The sequence below is a fragment of the Ciconia boyciana genome, chromosome 4, assembly GCF_034638445.1.
Source record: "Ciconia boyciana chromosome 4, ASM3463844v1, whole genome shotgun sequence".
Lineage (NCBI taxonomy): Eukaryota > Metazoa > Chordata > Aves > Ciconiiformes > Ciconiidae > Ciconia > Ciconia boyciana.
The window spans coordinates 78,967,220-78,993,763 of NC_132937.1; the positions used below are offsets into that span (position 1 = coordinate 78,967,220).

Here is a 26,544-nt window from a genome sequence, read left to right on the forward strand (position 1 = left end):
AAACACTTGACTGGAGGCAAGTTATAATGTAGACTTTCTTTGCCATTTGAGGATAGGTTTAATGCTTTTGCTTTCCTTGCCTGGTTAGCTGTTGAAACTTCCCCCATGCCCCTTCCATCCCCTGATATGCCTTTTGTTTGCGTTCGCTGTTCCAACTTATCTCTCTGCATAGTATGCTAAGTAAGTTTTTCCCTTTTTGGTGATTATGCATTTCAGGCATTTGCTTTTTTTTTTCCTCTTAGTTGTACATTAAGTAGATATACAGGTCAAGCTTTTTTATTTTAAAATTAATATTATCCTAGCAGCCTTTTGCTGCTGTTCTCTAAACTTGTCTTAACTCACTAAGAAGATAACATTGGTAGATAATAGCTAATTTTAACTTGTCTGGTATTGTGAAGATACCATACAGTCATATAAGATGCAGTTCATGTTCCAAAGCCTGTGTAATCAGGATTATGAGAGATAGAATAAAGAGGAAAAAAATGTGAGGGGGAAAAGGAGGAGAAAGATTACAAGGGAATACTGATATTGCTGCCTGAAAACCTGTTTTTTTTGTGATGACTTCCTGTTTGCAAACACTTTCAAGGCAATGTTTAAATGCACACTACTTCATGTTTCCTTTGTTGTTAAAATTTTTATTTGAATATGTCTATGTTCAATTATTTTCCCTTATAAGAGTGAGCGTAGTCTTTCTAGGTTTCTAACTTTATCTCTGGTTGTAGTCTGAATCTCCATTAACACTACCATTGTGAAAAGTGGTATGTAAGCTGAGAGAGTAACTTTTGCTTAAATCTAATGTGTGAATATTATGACTGTGCATCTGAGTTTTCAACGTAACCAGTAAAGATGTGAAATGTTAATTTCAGTATAATCTTAAATTCAACTTGATAAATTTATCATTAAGGATTACTGAAATTAAACTTCAGAGTTTGAAGCCTCTAAGACAGAAACTGATTTTTCATTTCAAATTTTGAGGTATTAGCAGATTGAAAATACTGATTCTCATCAAAACTTGATTATTTGGTTATCCTCTATTCATAATAGTCTTTATTGTTCATGTCTGTAGCATGAAATTTCTAGATTTCTTTCTGTTAGTGTATATATATATCTCATATACCTTTATGTGGGATAGAAATTAAGTCAATGTAACTGGCAAGGTGTTACTTTTCTTTAATTGGCTGAATATTTAGCTTTTTGTAGTTTTGCATGTCCATGTCAAGATTATTTTTAAAAATAGCTGTATTGTAAATTGATTATTCTTATAAAAGTTTGGTTCATATCACCTATAGATTTAGAGGAACATTGCTGATGGGAAGCTCATAAGATAATGCTTTTTATAATCTGATTAATTACTCAATCATTTTCCTATTTTTTTTCTTATTTTACTGAGTTGATACTGTCAATTTCAAATCTAACCTACTTTTCAACAGGAAAGTAGTTGGTAGTATGCTTTTGCCTTTCTCATTCAGCCTTCCTTTTTGATGTTTTTTAGTAAAGTGTTCTCTTCATTGCTTGTGAAAGTTGTAGTCAGTAGTGAAACCTGATCGGATAGACTGTACAGGAGAGCTAGTACAACTTGATTACATGGGGAAAAAAAGGAAAAAAAAAATCTGCCCTTCAGTAGTCATTGTTCTAGTATGAAGTAGCTCCACATTGTTGTGTAGTTGAGAAGTATCTTTCAAACTGTTCCTAAGTAGGTACTACTTTTAATATATTTGGTATTGTTTTCCCCCCACCTATGCATCTCTTCTTTGTAGTGCTCTGTTGCCATCTTTTTATGAAGCTGTAGTTTTATAAAAAAAGTAATGTGTTAATTTCAATGAAATAGGTACGTAGAGTGTTTTAAATCTTACGGTGACTCTGCCACCTTAGAACAACTAAGTGGTCTTATGATCAGGCTTTTGAGTACTGAATTTATGGCGTACTTAATTACACTAAGGCCCTTTTAACTTATAAATGAAGTTGCATGCTTTTTTAAAAAAATTGTTACTTCCAGCTGAAGAACAAAGCTTTCACAAGATAATATCCAACTAGATATGGGACTGCTTTTGTCTTGTTCTGAGATTAACAGTTATTACACCGTGTCTTGGAGACAAAGCCCATGAGTGTGCTGATAAATTGGATACTGCATCATACTTGTGTGAGAGCCCTGTCCTTTGGTATAATCATTGCTTCTTGGGCATAGTCTGCCAGAGGTCATACTTCATGAATGGTGAAAGACTTGCACTCACTGGACTTGGGATGGGGGTGTGGGGGGTGTGGGTTTGAACCTCTTGTCATCCAGTTTAAGCTGTCGGCTGTTGATGAAGGGTATGTCGACAGTGTGAGTGGCAAAATTTCCTATCTATTTCTATCTACAGTGTTTCCTGGAGACAGCATTTCAGGGGGATGTGATACATGACCAAATAACTGAACTGGCTGTCTGTACCAACTTGGATTTTGTAGTAGTACTGTTTGGCACAACATGGTAAACCTAGGAGTGAATGAGACCTAACAGTATCAATCATGCACTTTTTTCCTTTTTTTTTTACTTCTGAACCTTCATGTAGCTGGCTGGGGAGTTTCAGTACTGAGCACCATTGCACATTACAAGCACGGTGTAAAGCATCCCATCTGAACTGAAGATACTATGATATTGAAAGATTTTTAAAAAATCATTTATTTAGGATTACTTTTAGTGCTAAACCAACAATACTTATAATTTGCCCACAAATTACTTTTGTCAGCTAATCGTAGAGGAATGGTATGATATCCTTCTTATCAGGCTAGTTTAATAGCTTAGCAGACACATTTTCCACTAGCTGAAATATTCAGGTTGCCTAGGGGATTAATTCTTAGTAGGATACACTGTAATCAATGATTTCTTCAAAGATCTGTCAAAGCACCAAGCAGTTTAGTGACATCCACCTTATAAAAGAAAGATTCATTTTTCCAAATAGAGGATACAAAATTATCAGGGCTATTATCCTTACTTCAATATCTATGAGCAGGTTTTGGCATAAATTGCGGTAATCCTGTTAGGTGCAAAATTTGTGATCTTTTTTGAGAAAGAAAATTCTAATTTACCCTTAAGATTTTGCAAGTTGGTTACCTTTTCAAAAATTCACTTGGCAGGTGTACCCACTGCTTTCTCGACACAGCACTATAATGTAGAAATTAAAGCTATGTTATTAAGTTTAATGTGTGATAAAGAATAACATACAAAGGTCAAAAATTCTTGGCAGAGTAGTGTGTATGTTACTGTATTGTGTTGGAAGATGACAGCAAGGATAACTTACCAGAGAAGGAGACTTTGTTGGTATGATTCCAAAGGGGAAAGCTGTCCTGATGATGTGAAGCAATTGATTAAAGCTTCACATCAAAGGAACTGTATCTGTCTGAGCTTACAAGGTGACTGGATTGGGGTAATGTTTTAATATTCTCATTTAGCAACTTTAACTTTGGTGGTGGGCTTTTTGTTGTTTGTTTTTTGACCTGTGTTGCCCATGTTGACAATCTAAAAGTTGTCCAGTGTACTTAAGGAGACAATGCTCTGACAGCATTTGACATTTTAATAATATATATTTTAATTACCTTTTATGCATTCATGAGTTCTGAGGCATATATGTTTCCAGTTATATACTGAAACAGTTTAAAAAAAGGACAGTTGAAACAAGGGTATTTTCAATTGTCAATGAGGGGAAAAAATGTTTAAAGAAAACAAGAAAGAATAAAGTAACGTTTAAAATTAGGCCAAATTTGTGGCCATTCATATATTGTTAATAAGCACACTTGTTCCCCAGGGGAGGAAAAAAAAACCAAAGCAACCAACCCAAAACCAAACCAACAGTTTTAGTTTTTTATTGGATGAAATAGTGATAGCAATATGCACAACCTTGTTATGTTTTTGTTCAAGTGAAACCTCTGTATTAGTAACTTTAAGGGAGGTGGACAGGATGAATGGTCGTTCAGTCAAGCCTTAAGACTCTTTTCTTCTGTTAAGAAACAACATTTAATTAAACACTTGTATTCTCAACACAGTAGTGCAAGTAGTTAAAAAATTAGAAAACCCTTTGAAATATATGTGAAGAGCTGCACTTTTAGTTTCCAATACCCTGGCTGCTTAGGCTGAATACAACCTAATGATTTTTTTAAAATTACTTTAAAGTGTTAATCTCAGTGTTCAGCTGCCTGATCAATTTACTAGATTTCAGGTGACCTGTAACTGCCATGAACATGTTCTGTTTGTAGTAATCTCAAGGCCATTTTGACTAAATTGAATGGGTATTTAAAAAGCATTCTCCCTCTTGATTTTCATGATGGAAGAGCTGTTGCAAAGGCAATGAAATGCTTGGCTGACACAGGGTAACTCAGACATCTGAATTCCAAAACATCAGTTAAAAATCATTCTGGCAAAAGTGGTGACTTCAAAATGAACAAAACCAAAAGCAAGATACATTCATTCTACTTTATAGATGGAAGTTAGCTGTGCTACTACCTTTATGACCAAAACTGGCAAATTCTGCATTGACAATGTCTAATGGGAGAGGAAGTGAGCAGCATGGAAGAGTTCACAGCACCTTGATCTCTTCATTCCCACTCTTTCTGTAAGGTCACAGCAGTTTTCCAGAGATTTCAATTTTTACTGTGAGAGTTTTCTACTTCTTGTGTTAATTACACTACATGCAGGCTTATCTCAGGACTCACTCCCTGCACTGGCAGTTGACATTTCACTAGAAGTTTATCTGGGAACTCTGAAAACAAAACAACAAATAAGCTAAGGGATGAATGTCTGTTCTGATGTAAGGGATAGCTCTTTAAAACTGAACTGTGGTTCATTTTTTGACTTTTTCAGTGCATAAAAATTCTTATAAATCCAACTTTTTTCAGTTTTTGGTCTGTCTTATTGTTGATAAACCAATGATGGTCTGTTCTAAATACTTTTGCTTACTGGCTGTCCTTGAAATTGCAGTTGGAAAATTAAACTGGTAAATAAGTTGATAAAGTTTGCAGTGTTTGTAGAATCTTTGCAGTTTCTCAAAACTGCACAAATTTATGTTTTTTGGTTCAATGCACAGAATTTCAACAGTTTTTGTTGGGGTTCGCAGTACCAGTGCAATCAGATTATGAAGGTGTTTGGTGCTTCAGTTGCTATAAAAAAATATAACATCAGAATGAAAAACCCACAATTAGGTGTTACAAGAAATTTCTGGGCTCCTCTGAAAACATTGTTTGCAATGGAAGCATCATATGAAATGCAGAAAAAATAGATTAACTAAACATACTTCGGGGGGAGGAAAAAAACCTGGGTTTGTTTTTCAAAAAACAAAAAGTGATCATTATGAAGGAATATACTAGTGAAGAACTGAATACAACTGAAAGATCTGCATTGTATGCATGTACTTGTTGAAGTCGTTTTGGAAGTAGAAGATACACATTTTCCGTATATTAGTATATTTGTGTATTATTTCTTTTTTTTCCAGGCACTGTGGCCCCTTCAGCCTTTTTACTGGAGTTGCTTTGAGGCAATACTGTAGTTAGTCCAAGGCTCTCAAGGCACAGACTGAAGTGATATGGCATACTTAAAGTCTTTCTGCTCTTCTGAACCAGATTTTTTTTCCCTTCTAAATGCAGATTTATAAAGCCTGCACTACAAGAGGAACAAGGAAAGGATTTTAGTGAAGGTACTTCCTGATCCTGAAAAAGTCAGGGGGCTTCAAGCCCATCTTGGACTTCAGAACACCTCACAACTTTGTGGTAAAAGAAAAATTTAAAATAGTGCCTTTGGAGTTAATCCTTTTATCCTTAATCGGAGAGTAGTTATGTGCTCCAGATTAGGATATGTGTGCCACTAGAATCCATCCAAATCATAGGAATTATGTGTATCTGGCATATGTAGTAGGTACATAACATTTTAAAAGTCTTGTCTTAGGTTGATGTTGTTTTTTTGTGTTCTCAAAATTTATAGTTCTTGCTGTGCTGTTGTCTGTGTTTATCGTGAATGATGTTTTCTTGAGGGTGTTCCATGGTTTGTTCTTGAGAAAACCATGCAAAGGTCTTGTTTCCTGTGAGAGTAGAGGAATGGAATATGTGCCTATCGTCTGCCTAATTCTCTGCCTTTTGCATGAGCAATGGATATTATAAAGATTTATCTGCAGAGTTATAAAAAGAGAATTGATAGGAATGTGTGCATATGAGTTTTCTCACCTTTATTAACAAATCTAAAGTTTTACTTTGGCTTTGTCATTGGGTTTGTCGTTAGGAAGGGCATTCCTGAAGTAATTCAGAATTCTGAAATGTCAAGCTAAGATAATGGGACTTTTTTTTTTAAGCACAATATCGTTGTTTTTAATTATTTGTATGTTAATCAGAACTGTCAGCCATTACTGCTTTTAGAAAGACTGCATAGTTTTAACATTATAGCTCTATCTCTAAACTAAGTATCTGACTTCCTCTTCAAATACTGTTATAATCGTAGCATAATTCTATTTTGTGTTAGTTGAAACTCTGCTAAATTCTTGTGAATTTACTTATTTATAGTACCTCTTTTATTTCTTAATGTCACCAGTTTGATTTTATAATGAAAAGCTGATCTGTGGATAATAGATTCTGTTTCCACCTTTGTTTTTATACCTTCTGAAAGCAACACAAGTTTATATTGTGTGCTTGTAGTTTCAAGTTGAGATTAGATTCCTACTAAAGTTGGAATCCTACTAAAGTCATGAACTGGAAAAAATGTCTCATTTAGGAAGAGGCAAAAATCTTTATATTTGTTCATATATGATAATTGGTTATATATATTCAAGATTAATATTCTACTCTATAATAAACAGTTTAATTGGATTATAAGAGTTGCTGCTTGAAGTAAACTGATTTGTTTTTTGTTACATCTGTGACAGTATTGAGAGTCCTAAATTTGGATTCTTAAATTTACAAGAAGCTTAGCTGGATGTGATGCAGAGGACCATGTTAGCATTATTTATCTTATCCAGTTAAGTAAGATGAAAAATCTCCTTAGACGTTATCCAGTCAATGAAGAGCCAATTGGGAAGGTATCAGAATCTCCTTTTGGGGAGAACTTGCTTCTCTCTGACTATATAAAGGATAACTGTTTGCTTAACTTGAATTTTTATTAAAGCACCCATATTCCCACTCCCCCAAATTTCATGTTACGTCTGACAGTATATCTGAGACTGCAGCTTTTTAATCATAAGGTTTTCCTCACAAAGGACTTTTCTGCTTAATTAAATGACTAGGATTGTATAGTTATGAACGCTAATGGTTTCAGCATCTACTGTGTCTCGGAGGAGGTGTACGTTAAAACTGTAGCAATTATTGAAACTAAGTGATGTAATATAATTAAGTGTGTTGATGCAGTTTAAAGCACACTTTCACTGTAGTTTGATTTGGTGCTCTGAGCTTAACTTAGTATAGCTTTTTGTGAAAGTTCATTCTCATAATGTGCAGATTAGATTAAACAAACAAACAAAAAATAACAAAATACCCCACAAAACACTGACCCAATCAGGAATACTAAAATAGATTTGATCCCCTTTCTTTAAAACTGGAAATCAAAAAAGCAGACCTGGCATCATGTTTTAATTCCACGCTTTCATTTAATTTCTAGTCAGTTGGTATAAATGCATTTTTGTCAGTGCTACCGTCACTCAGTTAATGGACAGACTTGCTGGTTACCTAGCCGTTACTTAAATGTTCATTGATAAATGTTGGATATTGCATATTATTCAACTTATATCCTTGGGTATCCATCTGAGCAGGGCGGAGGTTTTTGTGCAAAGTAAGGCCAAAAACAAGCAAGAAATTCTTTAGTTCAGATCATAAAATCACAAATTGTTTTCTATTTGTATCAATAGTGCTAATAGAGTAGAATGTAAATAGTTTATAAAATTTGAAGTCATACTGGGAACAAACACTTTATATAGGATTTAAAACTATCTTAGTAAACTGGAGCCAATATTTCATAGTCAAAGAATGAAATCAAGCAGGCAAGTGGAAGTATTACACACCACATGGAAAAATAATGTGGGGACTAACCAAATAGACATTAGTGAAGCAGAAAAAGACTAGACATTACTGAACATCAGATTGAGAGAGTTACTTGTATGGCATCAGAAACAATTTTGCTTTTGGATGATTTAAATGGAAATGTTCTATGTAAAATACAGCTGAAATAGTGTGCACCACTCAAGAGTGATGAAGGCTTCATCAAAAATATGGTATCTAGTTTTAGTTTTATGGTATCTAGTTTATGGTATCAAGAGTGATGAAGGCTTCATCAAAAGTATGGTATCTGGTAATGTGCTTTGAGAGATGAGACTTTGAGAAGGCTTAACATGAAGGCAAGAGTGCTAAGTTGAAGAAAGCAACCAAAGAGAAGTTGAAAGAGTATCATCTGTTTAGTTTGAAAAGATTGATAATGAGGAACATAAATCTATAAATACATACAGGTTTGTTACAAAGAGAATCAGTTGTATCAGTTGTAATCAGTTGGAAGTCATTATTGGAAGAAATGTTGTTTAATGTAAAGTAATTAAAAATCTAATTGTTTATTAGCAAAATGGGCGCTTGAGCCGCAGAACAGTATAAACAGTTTTGGGTGTTTTCAAGAATAGTGATTGCAGCATTTGCCAAAGGTTGTCCTACTGAATTCTCATTCTGGTTAAGAGGTCAAACTACAGCAACCTTCTAGTCCACCGTTTGGGGGTTTTTTTATTAATATCTAGATTTGCTTTTTGTCTCTTGAATTTAGTCTTGAGAGTCATAGCAAACCAGCATATTTTGCAGTACCCAGCATGGCCTAAGGTTATAGGATAGTCTGTTTTGTACATACCATCTTTTATTTGACCAACTGGAATAAACAAGAAAAATGGACTGGTTTAAGGCATACAAGACCTTCCAGAGAGCTGAAATGTTACCTGATGTTTGTATGAGAACTAGTTGCTCTAATGAGAGAACAGGTCTGCTTCCAACTGCTGTCCCTAATGCACAAGCACAACAATTTGTGCTCAGTTTGTCATACAGGCAAAAGGAATTTCCTGTTTAGGATAAATATTTTTTTTCCTCTGACAAATGTTATTTGGCACTTGGCAGGTGTGATATAAAAGGAAGAGTGTTTCTGTATTGCTTTTGATGAAAGAGCTGTCTGAGTTAAGTTTTTTACATTTTAAGTTTTACACATTAAATGTTTGCAGAGTAATACGTTTATCTTGTTTTGTTTAAATTTGGTTTTTTTTGTTTTTACTATAGGTAGGTAGGTTTGTAATGAGGTGAGAAGTGTTGAGTAGAGTAATAACTACTTAGATTAGTAGCAAGAGATCTGTTCTCTGTAGGAATGCAAAGGTCAAGATATTTCCTAATCCTGGAAAATTCTGAATTTCCCTCTGCCTCTCCCTCACTTCCGCCTGTTATGTAGCATATATAGTACATGTATGTGTATGTATCCAGTTATATTTGTAAAGAAATATCCTAAATTCCTATTCCTAACACCAGATTTCTGTAAATTAGTTAGTGTGGTTTGATGTGGAAGTATATTTTCCCTTCTGGAAAAAACAAACCCCTCTGATGCAGAATTATTCTGGTTTATGGGTATTACAGTTTTTGCTTCCTTTCTGAATATGAACTAGGAATAAAATTATTTTTTTATTATTGGACAAGTATCCATGCATATCTCTTCAAAAATATGTTAAATAATTCCTCAGGGGCTTATGGACTTTTTAACTCAAAATTAACTGAGAAATTAATTTCCTCATTCTTCATTCCCTTATTTTTTGGTAGGGTTTGCCACTATTAAAAGAAAGTTGTGAGCCAAATGTTATTGATAATAGTTCAAGATACACAGAGGCTTAGAGTTAGTTCAGTGTTTTGAATGACGTGTATTAGAAAAAAGTATAATTTGGATTAAATCAGGAGAACTTTTTACATTTCAGAAATAAACATTCACGTGGCAGAGGGGGAAATGAGGATGGTTTTAAAAAATACCTGCAGAGTCAAATTTTCTTTAAAACAAGACTGAATCAGACTTGAATACCTTCAGAAACTGGATTGGTCAAATGATCTTTATGCATAAGATTTTGGATGACTTTTAGACATTCAAAACTTTCTCTGTTACCTAACTTTCTTGCTAAATAAATTTTGAATAGGACTGAAAGGTATCTTGAAGTGCTGTGAAACATACAGTTTCTAAAGCTCAATTTAGTAACTGATAGAAGAGTTGTAGAAAAAAGCATTAATCTTCTGTCAAGGAGAGTGTCATGATCATGAGCCTGCACAGATGGCTTTTGATTAGTCTTGTTCCTAAAGGAATATTAAGAACATGGCTTGAGATACTAGAAAATGTCTAATTTTTGAAGAACCAGAGAAGCAGCATGACCAGATGATTTCAGTTGATATCCTGAATCCCCCCTTTTTTTTTTTTAAAATGAAGTTGATGAAAGGACACTTCAAGTTGTATATATGGCATTTATAGGGCTTTTTTTTTTTTAAAGCTTCCAACATATGGCAGAACTCCCATAATTCAGATATTTTTTATGATATTTTTGGCGGCTACCGTGGCAAGTAGTGCTTTATGCAGCTTAAATACTAATCCTCAGTTTGTTTCCACCTAATACACATCAGTGTTTACTAATTAAACAATGTTACTATCTACTGACTCTTCTCACATCTTTCAAAGTAATTTTTTCTTTCATATTTTCAGATATGGAACAATTTTGATTCTCTCCTGGCCCCCCATTTGATGTCTGGAGAATTTTTATTCTTTTATCAGCCCAGTGAGATGACTTTGTTCAGAGAATTTCAGTGTTGGTTAGGATTGTAAAATCTTAGCCCATTGAAGTCCATCAACTGCCAAGATCTCAGAATACCTTTCTAGTTGAATTCTGGTTTCTAACCCGCCAGTTCTTCTGGTGATTTTTAACATATGTAGAGTTACTTCAATTCCTTTTCTTTGGGGCTTAAAGCATTTTAATGTGTATTCATGATTTTTTCCCTCCCTTTCACTCCCACCCACCCCGTTCACATTTCAGGAGAACTTACGTGCTTCTGTTTGTTCTTTTTCGTTATTCAGTGGAAGACTGTTGATATAGTATATCATTTGGCTTTCTGGCTGGTATCTTTTCTCAATTTTGGATGTACTTGTAGCAGTTTTGTTCTTTTCACCACTTAGCTTTTTTTTTTTTAGCTTAGCCTCTATAATAGAAGAGGGACAGAAACTAACCAGCTTCAGAGGTGATGTTCATGTAACTTTGCATTGAAATTGTGCATATGTGCCCAGAGAACTGGTTCTGATTAGTTATAATGGGAAATGCTCTAATCTGTCTGCGAAGATTTGTCAGAGAGATTCTAGTAAAATTGATCAGTGTGAGCTAGAGTGCCTCAAGGAATTGGTTTTCAAAGCAAACTTGAATAGAGGTCCTCCACTGAGCAATGAAAGCTGTTCTAAGCTGTTGTGAATCCAGGTGTCTTGAAGAGGTGGTCTTCTGAATAATCCTTTGTCACTGATCCTCTGACATTTACTAGAGTTCTGGTTTCTTACGGTAGTTGAATGCATGGCTTGTGAAGGTGGCATTGAATGAACTTTAAAAGAAAATGGTAATTGTGTTGCAGGTGTTACCAGTAAATTGTATATGTATCAATATATATGTATGCCCATATGTTTATACACATCAGTGAAACAAAAAGGACAGTGGTCTGAAATACTGTAACTTTTCAGTTTAAGACACAAAATTTTCAATAGCGTTCTTCTAGGAGACCAAGATTAAGTTGTTAGAGATCTGAGTCAGCTTTATTCATGTTTTTAAACACGTGTAGCTATACTCACATTGCCTGTAAGTATAGCTACACCAGTTTACGTGTTTTCTTGATAATTTAATAAAGAAAGTATTTGAAATAAGAATGGGGGGCGCCTTTTTTCAGCTCTGGCTGAAAATGTTTCACAGCAAGTTAAATCTTTACTACAGGAAAGACTAGTCAAAATATTCTTTGATGCTTGAATGTACCTGTTTAACAGAAGGGTTTATTAATGGCATAGGGTAGGTTATATAGGAAAAATTATCATGTGTGTATGAGTAAAAGATACTCATTCTGGGTTTCAGAGACCCAGAAAAGTACAGGATAAAAAAATTCAAGGTATATCTTTCCAAAAGTGTCTGAAAAGTAGGTGCAGGATTTGCTTTTCTGAAATTGCAAATATTTGCACATCAGAGATACATCTAATTTAGGATTAAGAGCTCAAATCTGCACCTGTTTCTCATTTTTGGTGGGGCTGAGTGGTTTACTCCTGCTCCCAGTGCACAGATGGAATACATGGTCTCTGTGTGAGTAAATTGGCTGTGGTTTTATCTGTAGAAAGTTACGTGATTTCCTTTTGTTTCAATACAGTTTATATTAAAATAATTTCAGAATTTTTTGATTTATTGAATAAATGGAAGAAATGATGGCTCACACTTGGCTATAATGGTGTTTCTAAAGTAAAATATTTCAGGTAAAATTTTGTCATCTGAATTTTACCATTAGGCATTAAAATACCTCCCCGCTTTATTTGGACAAAAGATGTGAGGTTTTATAGTTTTCTTGGTCCTGTTGCCAAACACCAGTGATCTGAATAATGAAAGGAAAATAATTGCTTGCTGCTTCTGAAAGACAGTAATATTCATGTTTTCACCTTAAAATCTGGAATAGAAAACCTTTAAATCTTGTCAAGTTGGTTCTCTGTAATGTAACCACAATACATTAAGCAGGTGTACTCTACATTTGTGGATGACATTCTTTGCAGTGATACAGCTTAAGTGAAGTGTAGCTCTTTTGTTTCATATAGAATTTAAAATAGTTATAGTGGCATGTTATTTAAGCGTGGGAGTTAAATGATACTTCAGAAGTAATGTAATTTAATTACATTAGTCAGTGCTTTTGTATATGCACAAGAATTATATCTTACTGAGTATAAATACTTCAGTCCTGCTGAAATAAAATTTGAAAACAAAATACTAGCATCTAGGGAAAATTTCTGCATTTTAACTGCTAAAAATCTGCCCTGTCATTACTAGCTTCATCTGACTGCCTTGTTACTCTCCATACACATAATGCACTTATACATTGATTCAAGAAGTTATAAAACATATGTACCTTGGTACAAAAAGAGCTTTGTTTTATCCAAATATTAAAAAAAATATAATCTGATGAAATAGAATGGTAACATGGCAGTTCCTAAGGTCTTTTGTCATGGGTAAAGCTGTCATGCAGTTAAAGTTGTGAAACATGTTTATATCAATGGGAAGGTGAACAAAGTTTCTGGAAATATTTTTACATGAATACGTTCTTTGTTTGGCAGATAATTTAAATTTAATGAGGATGTATAGCATTACTACAAACTAATTGTATGTGTAAGCTAGCATTTTACTTGGAGGCATAAGAATTGAGGAATTCCATTGTATAGAAAGAATAAATAGAAGATTTTTGTAATGTTCTGTTGATGGATGAGAATGATGATCTATTCTGAGCTTTGGTGTTGGATCATCTTTTAGATCTATATTGTTTCTGACAGAGTTATTACACTCTTCTTTCACAATGCATAAGTAGTTCTTTAAAAAGTATTTCACTAATTTTTTTTTGTCTTCCTACTTTTTAAGGTGTCTAGACTGAGAGCAGTGTTGGTTTAGTTTGGGTTTGATTCCACAACTGTTATACAAAAAATATGTTAACACTGAAATTAAAATCTTATCCAAAAGATGTCTTCAGTTAAGCAAAAGTGTAAAATGACCTACGCAAGTCTAGGGGAGGCTCTCAAAGTCTTGCACAAGCTGTTAAAGACTTCGAAAGCTGACCAAAAGTACAGTTAACTATTGTGTTGTGTGGTAATCTAGGAGTTTTCAACATTAAACAGGGTAAAAAAGAGCATGCCAAAGCACTTTTGGTTGTGCTAGAAGGCAACTGACCACAGTTAGATGCACAAATATGCAAGGCATATAGTTGTTATGCACAGAAGTTGTGATTCAACAATACTTCAGCACAGGAATCTTCATCTAGCGAGTTAAAAGGAAAATAATTTTTATGGGAAGCTCATTCTATGTGTGGCAGATAATCCAAAGTTTCTTGATAGAAAAAAGCGAATACAGCCTCTGATTTTAGTTTGTTCAACTAATGAGAAGTTGGAGTTGACCTTTCCTACTGGTTGTGAGGTAATAGGGTAGCAGTGAAGGGCTATGAAATTGAAGATGAACAGCCTAAGTTTGATGCAGGAAAAAAAAGAGGGAGCCAATGAAAAGATAAGAGGAAAATCGTAGCCTGGTTAGCGTTTGTAAGGATTCTGAGTATCTGTAGAGCAAAACTGCATTTGTTAAAATTGGGGTAGTGTTGCAAAAAATTCAAAGTGCAGGATGGAAAGAGAGTAAGTAAGATTTTTCAGCAGTATGGAGAAGGAAGAATTTTCCTTGTGTGTCTGTACTGCATTAATAGTTTAGTGGTGTATTAACTTAGTGTCTCTGACTTTACACAGAAATTGTGTAGAAGTCCTCTCTCTCAGAATAAGGAGTTAAATTTGTACTTCTTGATTAACTGTAAGCAGTTTGCTGCTGCCTCTCAGCCCTGGAATTTTGCTGTTTCATTATTTGCAAAGTATGATCTCAACAGTTTGTCCACTGCCTGCCAGATTTTATGGTGCCAGGGAGACCTCACTCTCCTCTGGCATGTGTGTAGAGGAGGGCTACCCGCAGTCTGTTTAGCGCTAATGTTGGAAAAGAGAAAAGATTAAAGAGTTTAGCTATGTACGTAACTTGTTAGCAGGACCTTCATTGTACTGTAGTGAGGAACCTGGAAGACTTACAGTCAAGAATGTGAGATTATGGAAAGAGGTTCAAGCTACAGGTGATGTTTATGATTGATAGACCTGAGTGACAGAATGAGGTTTCTAGTTTGGGCGGAAGGAGACAATTCTAGATGAAGCAGTTTGATCTGTGTAGGTGGTAACTGAATTTGAAGGTTAAGATGTGAAAGGAAGAGAAAGAAAACCACTGACAAAACCCTGAGGAATCTGCATAGAAAATGGAGCAGAGAATGAGGAGAATCTACTTAGAAGAAATGCTGAAGGAGTAATTTCATAAGTAAGAAGTGGATATCATGGAAACTGATGAAAGATAAGATTTCATGAAGAAGTGAACTGTGTTTTACAGTGGGAAGGGTCAAGGAGGTTGAAGATAGAATATCGGTTCTGCTGTGTATCTAAAGGTATTAGAAATTTTGTCAAGAACATTTTTCATTGTTAAAGACAATTTTTTTTAAAAGATTAACTGAACAGAGGGAAACTTCAGGGAACAGTTGTAAATAGGGCATTCTTTGAGCTTGGCGATGAAAAGACAAGAAGTACAATGATAGTCCTACAGATGCATGAGGCACAAATGTTCCAGTATCATTTTTCTATACCATACAATATACGAACCTGTAATAAAAAAAATTTATAGGCTAATAAAGTTGCTCTATTCAGTTTCAGGGCTGATTCTTTTGGTTAGTAACATAATCTTTGCTCAAATGGAAGAACAGGCATAAGATTACATAAAAATTAATTATTCCATATGTACCTCATAAAAAGATTTCAATGTCTATGCAGACAGTTGCCATAGGGAATTTTGGTAAATTATAATTTAAATAATCTTGAACTTTCCCTTATAGCAGAGAGAAAGTAGTTGCTTTAAAGAATATGTATCGAATATATGTACGTACAGCAGGTTTGTTCACTACTTCATTGTTTCTAAGTTATGTTAAAGGGAAGGCAACTGTAGATAAGAATGTAATAGTTCAGCCTGAAAAATACATTTAAAATACCGCTAAATATCTCAGTTGTGATTGCAACTGTTAATAGCAATACTGTGGTAGTTAAGATGGGAAATTGATGTATTTTTATTGTAAGGTATTTTCAAAATTGCTTGGAAAAATAATAGCATTAAGAAAAGAAGATCTGCCAAGAATTGATGTTAAATATCCATTGTTTCCTGGTTATGTTTTGCATATTTATTTGTTGTGGTATGTACCTGTTGTTCTAACATTGTTTCAATGCCCTGTATGTAAAGTTTATGTGCAATAATATTAAACCTGAAGGAGGAAGCTTGTTTGCCAAAAGATAATTTGGCAAATATGTTTTTGCAGGTACCTTTTGATATATAATCCTATGGAACAAGAGCGATTTTCGGTGGTTTCAGTCAATGTGAATTCACCCAGAGTTAAATTATTATCTCCTTTGGGAAAACCTGTTACTGTCCAGATTAGTGCTGTTTGGGATGGAGCAACTACAGTATCACATGAAGCATATCAGGTATGCTACTTCAAGTAAAAAGCATTGAAGTATTTTTTGATAGATTGTAGCTTCACAGTTGAAGAAAATGGAAAGCATACTTCAAATATTGGCAATCTGTGTTCTGTAGATAATGCCATTAATTCAGTCATTTTAAGGAAAAAAAGAAACATATATATATTTAGCATTAACGTTTCTTAAACTGATAAGTTTTTAAACTTTTGTGATATGGTGTATTACATCTAAAAGGTCAGTTTCAGCTGCATGAACAGAACATACTGGATGTGTGTCTTTTCCCCTAACTTTCTAAAGCTGCTTTTTCCTTCAGTGATAGTCCATACACACAGTCACACAGTCTATATGTGCTCAAGCACTCCAGCTGGAAGGTTTAGTAAGTGCAATGGCTTAAGCAGTTAGATGCTGATTTTTTTTTTTTTGTCTTCCTGATAAAGAGGCTGGATAGTATTTTCTGTTACTCTTGTACTCAAGCTAGACAGATGACTTTGAGTCCACTTCTTGTTTTTGGTTTGAAACAAAGTTTCTGAGAATTTTTGAATCATACATCATTACAGAAGATTGTCCTCAATGACCACACTTCAGAAACTGTATTTTGTTAAATACTTAGTGGTATAATAGTATTGTATAAGCTCTATTTTTTTACTTTCAGGCTTACATCCTTAGTCAGATTCCTTTTGACTTGGGAGCCAAGTTGAACTTGTTTCAGGATAATGTTCCTGCGAAGATGATTCAATAAGCGTGTCTCATTTGTCCTCCAAAGGGATAATTATTGATAATTGTTGTGGATTAACACCAATAAGCAGCTCAGCCCAACACAGCCACTTGCTCACTGCCCCCTGTGGGATGGAGGGGGGAATTGGAAGGGTAACTGTGAGAGAACTCAAAGGTTGAGATAAAGAGAGTTTAATAAGTAAAGCAAAAGCTGCACATGCATGCAAAGCAAAACAAGGAATTAATTCAGTCCTTCCCATTGTCAGGCAGGTGTTCAGCCATCTCCAGGAAAGCAGGGCTCCATCACGTGTAACAGTTACTTGGGAAGGCAAATGCCATCACTCCTTATGTCCCCCCTTCCTCCTCCTCCTTCCAGTTTTTATTGCTGAGCACAATGCTGTATGGTCTGGGGTATCCCTTTGGTCAGCTGGGGTCAGCTGTCCCACCTGTGTTCCCTCCAAACTTCTTGTGCACCCTCAGCCTACTTGCTGGTAGAGCAGTGTGAGAAGCAGAAAACACCTTGACTCTGTGTAGGCACTGCTCAGTGATAGCTAAAACATCCCTGTGTTATCAACATTGTTGATATCAAAACATAGCACCATATAAGCTACCATGAAGAAACTTAACTCTGTCCCAGCCAAAACCAGTACAATAATTAACACTGTTAATTGCTTGAAGAAGAAGAAATAAAATTACATATCTGTACTTCAAATTCTAAGCAAGTTGCTTTGGAGATCTACCTTGTATATTACTCTTCTATGCAGATTACTTTACAGCTCCTGAATAACTAGAGACTAAAAATGAGACAGTTGGCTTATATTTCCCTATTTAAATTTGTGGATTTTTAAATGCAACTTAAGTGATAAGTAGGGTCTGGACGCACTTGGTATGCTACACACGTATCTTTAATGCACAGTGAATATGGTCAGAACTGCACACCACAGCTAACATCCTTTTTTAACAAGATTCAAAGTCATTATTGCATTAATATAACAATGATCTTGATGCTAAGCAAATTAGCAATGCAGACATTTTTGTTTGCTAATCCTTCTTAACATGTTTCAGCTATTAATTTTGGAATGTCATTCGTAATTTCATATTGATTTATGGAATATGGGAAAAATTCAGCCATCCTAAAATTATTGAAGCAAAAGGAGTTCCTCTGAGCATAAGTTTAGTATAAGAAGTTGATGCTTTGCTGTTTTTAATAATGGCTTCTTCTTTGCTCCCAACAGATCTCTTTCGTGGCACATCTACCACCTCTGGGGCTTGGCGTTTACCAGCTTTTGGAGGTTCAGAGTTCAGAAGCAGTTTTAGCAGACTATAATATATACATGAGGAATAGTAGGCAGGAGAAGCCAGACAGACTTTTCAAGATACAAGAGATGCAGAATTCTGTGGATAATATAATCTTAGAAAATTCTTACATGAAACTGTGGTTTTCTGGAATGTCTGGATTACTGGAGGTATGTTGCATTATATTTCAAAACACTATGTTTTACTTTTTTAAGAACTTCTATTCTTATTTGTGAAAACCTACATGTGTCAACTATTTCAAACATGACTCTCTGTCCTTAGAAAATAAATACCAAAGATGATGGTAAAAATCATCAAATGAAGGTGGAGTTTGCTTGGTATGGAACTACAAGTAACCGGGATAAAAGTGGAGCTTATCTCTTCTTACCAGATGGAGATGCCAAGGTAAATCTTCTGTTTGCAGAGAGATTCTAACCTTGAAGTAACTTGAAGCATTCTGCAAATACAGATTGGAAGAGCTAGTTTTCCCCAACACTGAAATACAGCTGTGTGGCTAGGAATAATGACATCAGTTATTGAAATGATTGACAGAACTTCATACTTCCTAACCCTAGTTTTGGATAAAAACTCGGCATTAATTTCAAAGTGTAAAAATATACAGAATACTTATGATTCACCAAAAAACTTAAATAAGATGCTACCCTTGCAAGAAATCCAGTGAGATGTGATCATTCACTATCAAAATAAGTTCACTTCCACTTCCTATGATGAAAATATACAGGACATACTGATTCATTTCTGCATTTCTTGACTTTCTGATTCTTAAGATTTCTTTATTGTGAATGGGGAGCTTCCAGTTCAGAGTGTGGTACTTTTTTAGCTGATATTAGCATATGTAGTTTAATTTAGTAATTAGGATACTGAGTCCCAATTGGATGTAAAGATGGAGTAGCAAGCAACTGTTCTGATTTAGTTGTCTATGGTTATCAGTATTTTTAGCTGCATAATTATTGGAGGTAACAGCATACTCCTATTAGTTTTCAAATTGGAAATTCAGACATGACAGTGTTCTTATACTGACTTAATTACCATACAGAATCTACTGTACCACTCTGGGAACTGGAAAGGTGAAATTTCAGAAGTCAAATGATGAGATAATGCACACTTCAAGAATCTAGCTAGTTTGCATCATATTTCTTCCGCCCAGTTTCTCCTGGGGAAACTTAAGTTGCATGCATAAGGCAAACTGGGAGCTCTATGTTTACCACTTCAGGAGATAAGCAAGGGTAATCATTCTATTTTTGTTGTTATGTGTGTAAATCAGTCTGGAAGTGGACAGAACAGTTTCCTTTCCTTTTATCAGTCTCTCCTAGAAGCACCCATTTTGAGGTCTGTGAGTTGACAGTTTTAAACCATTTAGTATATTTAGTCCCACAATTGTTTGCATCAGTTATGTTCAACAGAGTTCACTTATTCTTAATTTCTAAATGTCGGTGGTTTTGATCTGTGAATATCTGAACAATACCACTTACTTTTTTAATTTTTACCTTTCATCAGCTGCATGGCCCCACTTTAATTTTATTTTAGTCTTTTGCTTATAAAAATAATAGTCACTAAATCTAACAGTTATATAATTTTAACTACACTTTTGAATTATTTGCTTTATGAAAATAACCTGGACAAATCTAGATGGCAAAATGCTATAGTTTGAACAGAAAAAGTCTGTCACATGCCTGCAAACACAGTTAGAAAATTTCTAAGGTACATATTGAACTTTTATGAAAAATGAAATTAAAGTACACTTTTAGTTAACATTAAAAAGGGTGGTGTGTTCAGCTTTTGTAACTTTTTATACAATAAAAATGAAATCATGTTACTTCTAAAAATTCTGCTTCATTAATATACCATAGGCTCATTTGGCTTGCTTTTTAATAACATTAATTAGGTTGTCCCGCTGGGAATAACAGTGTAATTCTACAGTAGTTTCTAAAACAGTTTGCACTAATGATTTCTTTTAAGAAATGCCATCTGTTCAGGGTTCTCAATGTGAGCTGGCTTGACTAACATTTTCTAAGTCCTTCTGTGGAGTGGCAATAGGCTATATTATAGGCATTTTTCTTGCTTTTTGGCTAGGTGTTTTTTTTCCTATCCTCCTGACCCTATGTATTACTGCAAAATTTGCAGCAAATGATTGCATTTGATGTTGGGTCATTTTCCTCTGGTATGAGTACAGTTATGTGTTTTCTTTGCCTTTGTTAACTGGTTGTTTTGTCACCTGATAAGTCTTTTGCTTCCTTTCTTTTCAGTTCTACAATACTCAAATTATTTTTCTTCATCTAGTTTAATCAATGTCTTACTTTAGTACTTACATAGCCTTTTTGATCTTGAGTTCTTCTGCCAGTTTAATTTTGGAAACTTCATGCTGTAACATGCTAGGCTTGCAAGCCATGACTTAAAGCCATGTCAGCTTTGAACATTTGATGCATACAGTGCAGCTCAGATCATCACTAGGCTGTTATGAGCAGATGTCATGTTTTCTGCAGATGATGGTCTGTGTACTAGAATGTAGGTGGATCTGAATCTTCCAAGAGGTTCCTTCGATTAATCATCTTTATGGCTCACCTAAAACCAGCCTGCAGTACTGCAAAGAGTGCATTCGCAATAAGAAGTGGCAAGCCTCTAGTACCAGCACTAAGTTGGACATCAGCAGGGACCTGGGTTAGTGATAGTGATTAATATAGTATTAAATTGAAGGTACACTGAACACCGATAACTCTGTCACTGCTCTGGAAAGAATAGCTGGACATAAGGGTCTATGACACTGTGGCAAACATTGCCATGGTGCAGCTAGACGGCCCCAGTAAGATCAGTCTCTGGGGTTGTGGCATAGGGTCTTGACCATAGATGGTTCTGTCTCTGCGGTCTCTGAAGCGTGAAAGTAGTTCAGCGGCAGCCTCAGGTCAGGACACCGGTGCAAAGTCCAGGACAATGACACAGAGCAGAGGCTCCATGCTTGCAGTTCTAGAGATAAGGCAGTGCTCCTATCACATCTTTGTATTCTCTGCAAAATAGAACAAAAGCAAGGTACCATGCAAAAAGACAGGCAGTATATTAATTTTTTAAAATGTCAGTGCTGCTTAACTGATTGACAATGTCATCAAGGTTTGGAAGGAAGGGACTTCATTGGACCTCACAACAAATAAAAACAAAAGCATCCTGCCTATGAAGGGAAAGCATGCTTTTATCTCTTGTGATTTTGTGAAGGATGGCCAACTCAGTAAATCTGTTAGATCTGAGGGGAAAAAAAAGATCAGTATTCAATAAACTTTGAAATAGTTAAATGTCTATTTTCTTCTATGTATTCAAGACAAGTCAATATGTGATGACTTACTTACTAGCCATGTTTGGTATCAATAGGGAATACAACAAAGCAGTTTTTTCAAAGGACTGAGATGCTAAGTGTTTGTGGGATCAATGTGAGTGGTTCACTTTCTTGTTTTACAAATCAATTTTTCAGAATCAAAGTGGACTCTTTTGATAGACCCAGACTGGGAAATTGTGATTGTCTCTCACGCAGCTGTGTCTGTGCACACATGTATGTACTAGTTGCTGTAGGTACTTATGTACTAACAGAGTATGTAAGAAAAGAGATTTATTTTTTTTAACCTGCAGGATCTCTAGGGCTAGGGACTTTCTCCCTTTTTTCCTCTGCACACATTGTCTCCATGTTGGACTTCCTTTACTGATGATGATCTCTGACTTGTATAGATGCAGCTGCTGCTAATAGCTTCAAGAAACTTTTTTCATGACAGGTCATTTTTTAATCTTGTAAGGATTACCTGTTGCCTCTGCTTCTCAGAGAAGAACACAGAATCACAGAATTGTATAGGTTGGAAAAGACCTTTAAGATCATAGAGTCCAACCGTAAACCTAACACTACCAAGACCACCACTATACCATGTCCCTAAGCACCTCATCCAAACGTCTTTTAAATACCTCCAGGGATGGCGACTCAACCACTTCCCTGGGCAGCCTCTTCCAATGCTTGACAACCCTTTCAGTGAAGTAAAATTTCCTAATATCCAGTCTAAACCTCCCCTGGCACAACTTGAGGCCATTTCCTCTTGTCCTATCACTTGTTACCTGGGAGAAGAGACCGACCCCCACCTCTCTACAACCTCCTTTCAGGTACTTGTAGAGAGCGATAAGGTCTCCCCTCAGCCTCCTTTTCTCCAGAAAACTTATCTGTGTTACCTAAATGCTTGGCCTTCAAACCTAAGGAAAAGATAATGGTATGTCTCTGCATTTTTTTAAGTGAGATTGGGATGTTCCACTGCCCAAAAGGAGAGAGACTGTCCATTTAGAGTATCCCGCTGTATCTGTCTTCAGACCTTCCCTCTCAAAAAGGCAGAGGATCCTCATTCAAGCGTAGTATCCTAACTTTTAATACTTTCCCTCTTTTTGCATGCCTGATAACAGAAAAAGACAAATACGCAGGCACCATTGCCTGGAAAGGTGCTCACAATACTCAAGAACTGGCTGCCTTTGAAGTTTCTGTTCTTTCATTGGTGCTATGTGTTTTCCTCAAGCATCATATCTTTCATCTAAAAATCTACCCCGCATATTGGTGGGGTTGTTTTTGGAGACAAAAGTATTAAAATGACAACCATCTCTCTTATGCCATGTAATTATTAAAACACAGTTCTCAAGAGCTCATAGTACTTGATTCTCCCCTGCTCGGTCTAATCTCAAACCCTGACAAATGAAGGGTAATCTGCTATTGAGAAGCAACTTTTCTTGAAGGCTTTGTCTTGAGGTTTTGGGTTTTTTTAAATCTCAGGCATATCAAGAGCAATTCAGTCTGTGTTGGAAAACTTTCCTCTGGGCACAGTTTATTTGACTTCCACACCAACAGTGTACTGCACTGCCAGAAATTTCTAGGCCACGCTAAGATGGTTAGTAGTGCTTCACTTGACTACAAGGGGAAAGGCTTATTGTCCGTGCTTCATGCCTTCAGGCAGCAGTATGCCATGCCAGCTTCTATGCAAGCCAGTAAACCTTTAAGTGAAGGCATCTCTCCAGTTATCTCTGCCCCTGTGGCACTTTGGCACCTGATTTGATGCCAAGTATTTTAAGATATCCTAGGGAGCTATGGGATATTATTTTGCTCCAAGTATTCTCCCTTAAAATTTCTAGCTCACTTTTATTTTTTTTATTCCTTCAAGGGGAGGTTGTCATGTTTCTCTTGAATATGAGTACTGAAAAATGGTTTCTGGACACTTTGACCCATAGTTCTGTTATTCTGTTACTGAAAATACTGCTTTCCAGGCTCAACAAAACCTGCCACAGCAGGCTACTGAATCTTGTACAAAGGAACTCATTCCAGTGGAGCTGAGGGGAACAGATTTTACAGTGACTATTCATTTTAGGTCTGAGTAATCATAGAATTCTTCACGCTGGAAGGTCATTTAGTCCAAGCTCCCACTCAAAGCAGAGTAAATACTGAATTCAGACCAGGGCTTTGTCCAATCAGTTTTGCAAGTTGCTCTATCATTGTTTGTTCCTTCCACTTAGAAAGGAAAGTGGTTTGTGTCTGAGTAGTAAGAGGCCTACTTCTGCATCTTAGTTAGACTTTCACATGAAAAGTATCTTCATATTTCAGAGCCAGGACCAGGATCATTTCGCAGGCCTCTGTGCATCTCATCAAGGATCTTTACAATGATACTAGAATAATTGTACATTCAATGCATGAAGATATTTTCCTGCTTAAAAGCCTGATTCATTTAAATGTTTTCAGTGTGGCAAACCTGGTCAATTAGCTCTTTATAGGTTCGGAACTCAGTATGTCTCCAGGTGACTATCAAGAAATCACTTTCTAGGATTAGTGCTTTTCTAGGCACTAAATATGAATTAGGGGGCTTCCCTGTTCTCTCAGTACCATATTTTTTCTTCATTTTTCCTGTTTGCCCAACAATCAGGAAGCAACAGGCATCCTTCAGAACTCAAGTGTACATCATATCTCCACTCTTTGTATTCAGAAAATAATTTGTCTAACCCCCAAACCCACATGATAGCATGTGCCTTTGTAACTCTCCTTCCTCATTTGTACCTTTTCCCTGCACTATGTCTGAATTAGAGGCTTGCAAACTGGTTTTGATATGTTTCTCTCAATGCATGTGCTAGTGGAATCACAAATTATGATTTTAAAAAATTCATTAGTTTCAGACAATGTCTGCAAAATGACAATTCCTGTTCTTCCATATCACCTCATCTTTCTGTATAGTTCAGAACGGAAGTATGGTTGCCTTTATCTTCAGCTAGGGAGCTGATCTGGCTATACGTGCAGCTTGGAGGCTCTGGTGCGTGAACTTAGTGTTTGTGGCAATATCCCAGAATCTGAGAGCTATTAAACACATCTCATTTCAACTTTCTACTTGTATAGGAACAACATATTTTGGTAGTTGTTGTCAGTGTCACCATCATGTTTCATACTAACAAGCTAGATGGAACAGAGTTCCTCCAAGTATTTTTTTACTTTTTGTTTTAAAAAAAAGTACTTTGGGTAATTTTTTCTTTTTTTAATAAGTGCACAGCCTTTTGCATTTCTTTGTCACTCATGCAGCACCTCTTAATTTTTCTGGTTTGGTCCTGAATAGCTCCGGTGAGACCCCTAGTGAGAAATTTCTTACAAACAACAGGAATAAGCCCATAAGATAGGTGTTACTTTGCTAACAGAATGTATTTGGCAGGCTGCTGTTCGTGTAAGTAGTATTATTCTAGCTAATAATTGGTGAGGGTATTTGCTTGGCCTGAAGACCTCAGGTTTCTCAGTTCATTTTCTGAGAGTTCCTTTAGCTGCTGTTTCAGTCCTTCTTTGCTGACCTGAGAATCTTCATGTTGCCCTACCCTGAAGGTAGGATTTTGAAGGGTTTAGTTATTACACCTTCCAGCCAGTAATCCAGTTCCTCTGTGGGATTTTAATCTAAACATATACTTCTAGGAGCGTGTAGTCACAGGTTAAATGAGTTTGTCTTCTCAACCTATGTGTGATAGATAAGCAGATAGATAGCGATCTCTTCTGCCAGAAGAAACAGGAAGATTCAGTCTATATTTACTGATCTTGGCAGTTTTTCATGGAAGTAAGAGAACCCAAAAGCCAGCTCAAATTCTAACCTAAGATCTGGTCTTCAAATTTCTTTTATCCCAGCATATTAATTCACCTGGCTTCTGTGCCCTCCTAATACCGTACTCCTCCTGTATTTCTCAGCTAGCAAATGGATTTTGCATAATAGATAACACTTGTGTATCTTACTGACAAGATGAGACCCATTGGAAGTATCCCATCATTTTTTCATGTCAACTGTTAAGAAGTCCAAAAGACTGTTTCGTCATTTGAGTTTTTGTACTGATTAACTGGATAAAACATTGCTGTAAGATGATCAGTAGAAAAATCCCTCTCTCCCTAAAACAACTCATCTTACTGAAGTGTAAGCAACTGTGATTCCTCTACCAAACTCCTGTACAAAAGTGTTCCTGCAGTTGATAGCTGCAGAGTTGCTTCTTGGAGCTCTGGGAAAGCTTTTAGTAAACAGTGTTCTGTCTGAAGCTTTGAGAATAAATATCTGAATAGTAAGGCAGACTTTTAGTCTTTGAAAGTCTTTCAGTTTCTTCGTTTATTCAGTACTTCTTGAAATCTTCTTTGTGAACATACATATAGTTATATGCTCAAAGAAGAAGATTGGACGATATGTACCTGTACTTGTTCTTCTCTGACATGCTTTGTCTGTATATAATCTTGATTTCCTCTCTTCCTCAAGATACATTTGATCTTTGGTTTCCTTGTTTGAGAAGAAAGAGCATGCTCTGACCTTCTTATGACATTGATACATACAGGAGGAGGACAGCCACCCTCTAAGAGCTTTTTGCTTAGATCCCTCTGAATAGCGTGTTTTCCAGTATTTTGTTCATTTTTTTAAGTGAAGTCTTTATTTATTGCTGTTGCGCTACAGTAATAGTTGCATGTGATGTATTTTCATTTTTGGCTTTGTACCCGCTTAATATTTAACCCATTTTTACCTTTGTAGGCATCCATGTATTTCTATATAGTGTATACAGTTCAGTTTCGGATCAACTCTTTTAAAAAAAAAACATTGTTTGCTTAGCCGAGACTCAAAATACTGTAACTGCATGGAAAAATAATTTTCTTCATCTCTTTGGTTTGACTATGGATATGTAAAATTTATGCTAGTCTTTGAAAGACATTAGTAAGAAGCCATATCCCT

At 35.7% G+C, this 26,544-nt stretch overlaps 1 protein-coding gene across 1 annotated transcript in view; it reads left to right on the forward strand.

Moving 5' to 3' along the window:
- Positions 1–26,544, forward strand: part of MAN2A1 (mannosidase alpha class 2A member 1) — a 116,162-nt gene that overhangs the window by 59,512 nt on the left and 30,106 nt on the right. The window contains exons 13-15 of the mRNA XM_072860259.1: positions 16,132–16,297; positions 18,241–18,471; positions 18,584–18,706. Of these exons, the coding sequence (XP_072716360.1) occupies positions 16,132–16,297; positions 18,241–18,471; positions 18,584–18,706 (520 nt within the window). The remainder of the gene's footprint in view (positions 1–16,131; positions 16,298–18,240; positions 18,472–18,583; positions 18,707–26,544) is intronic.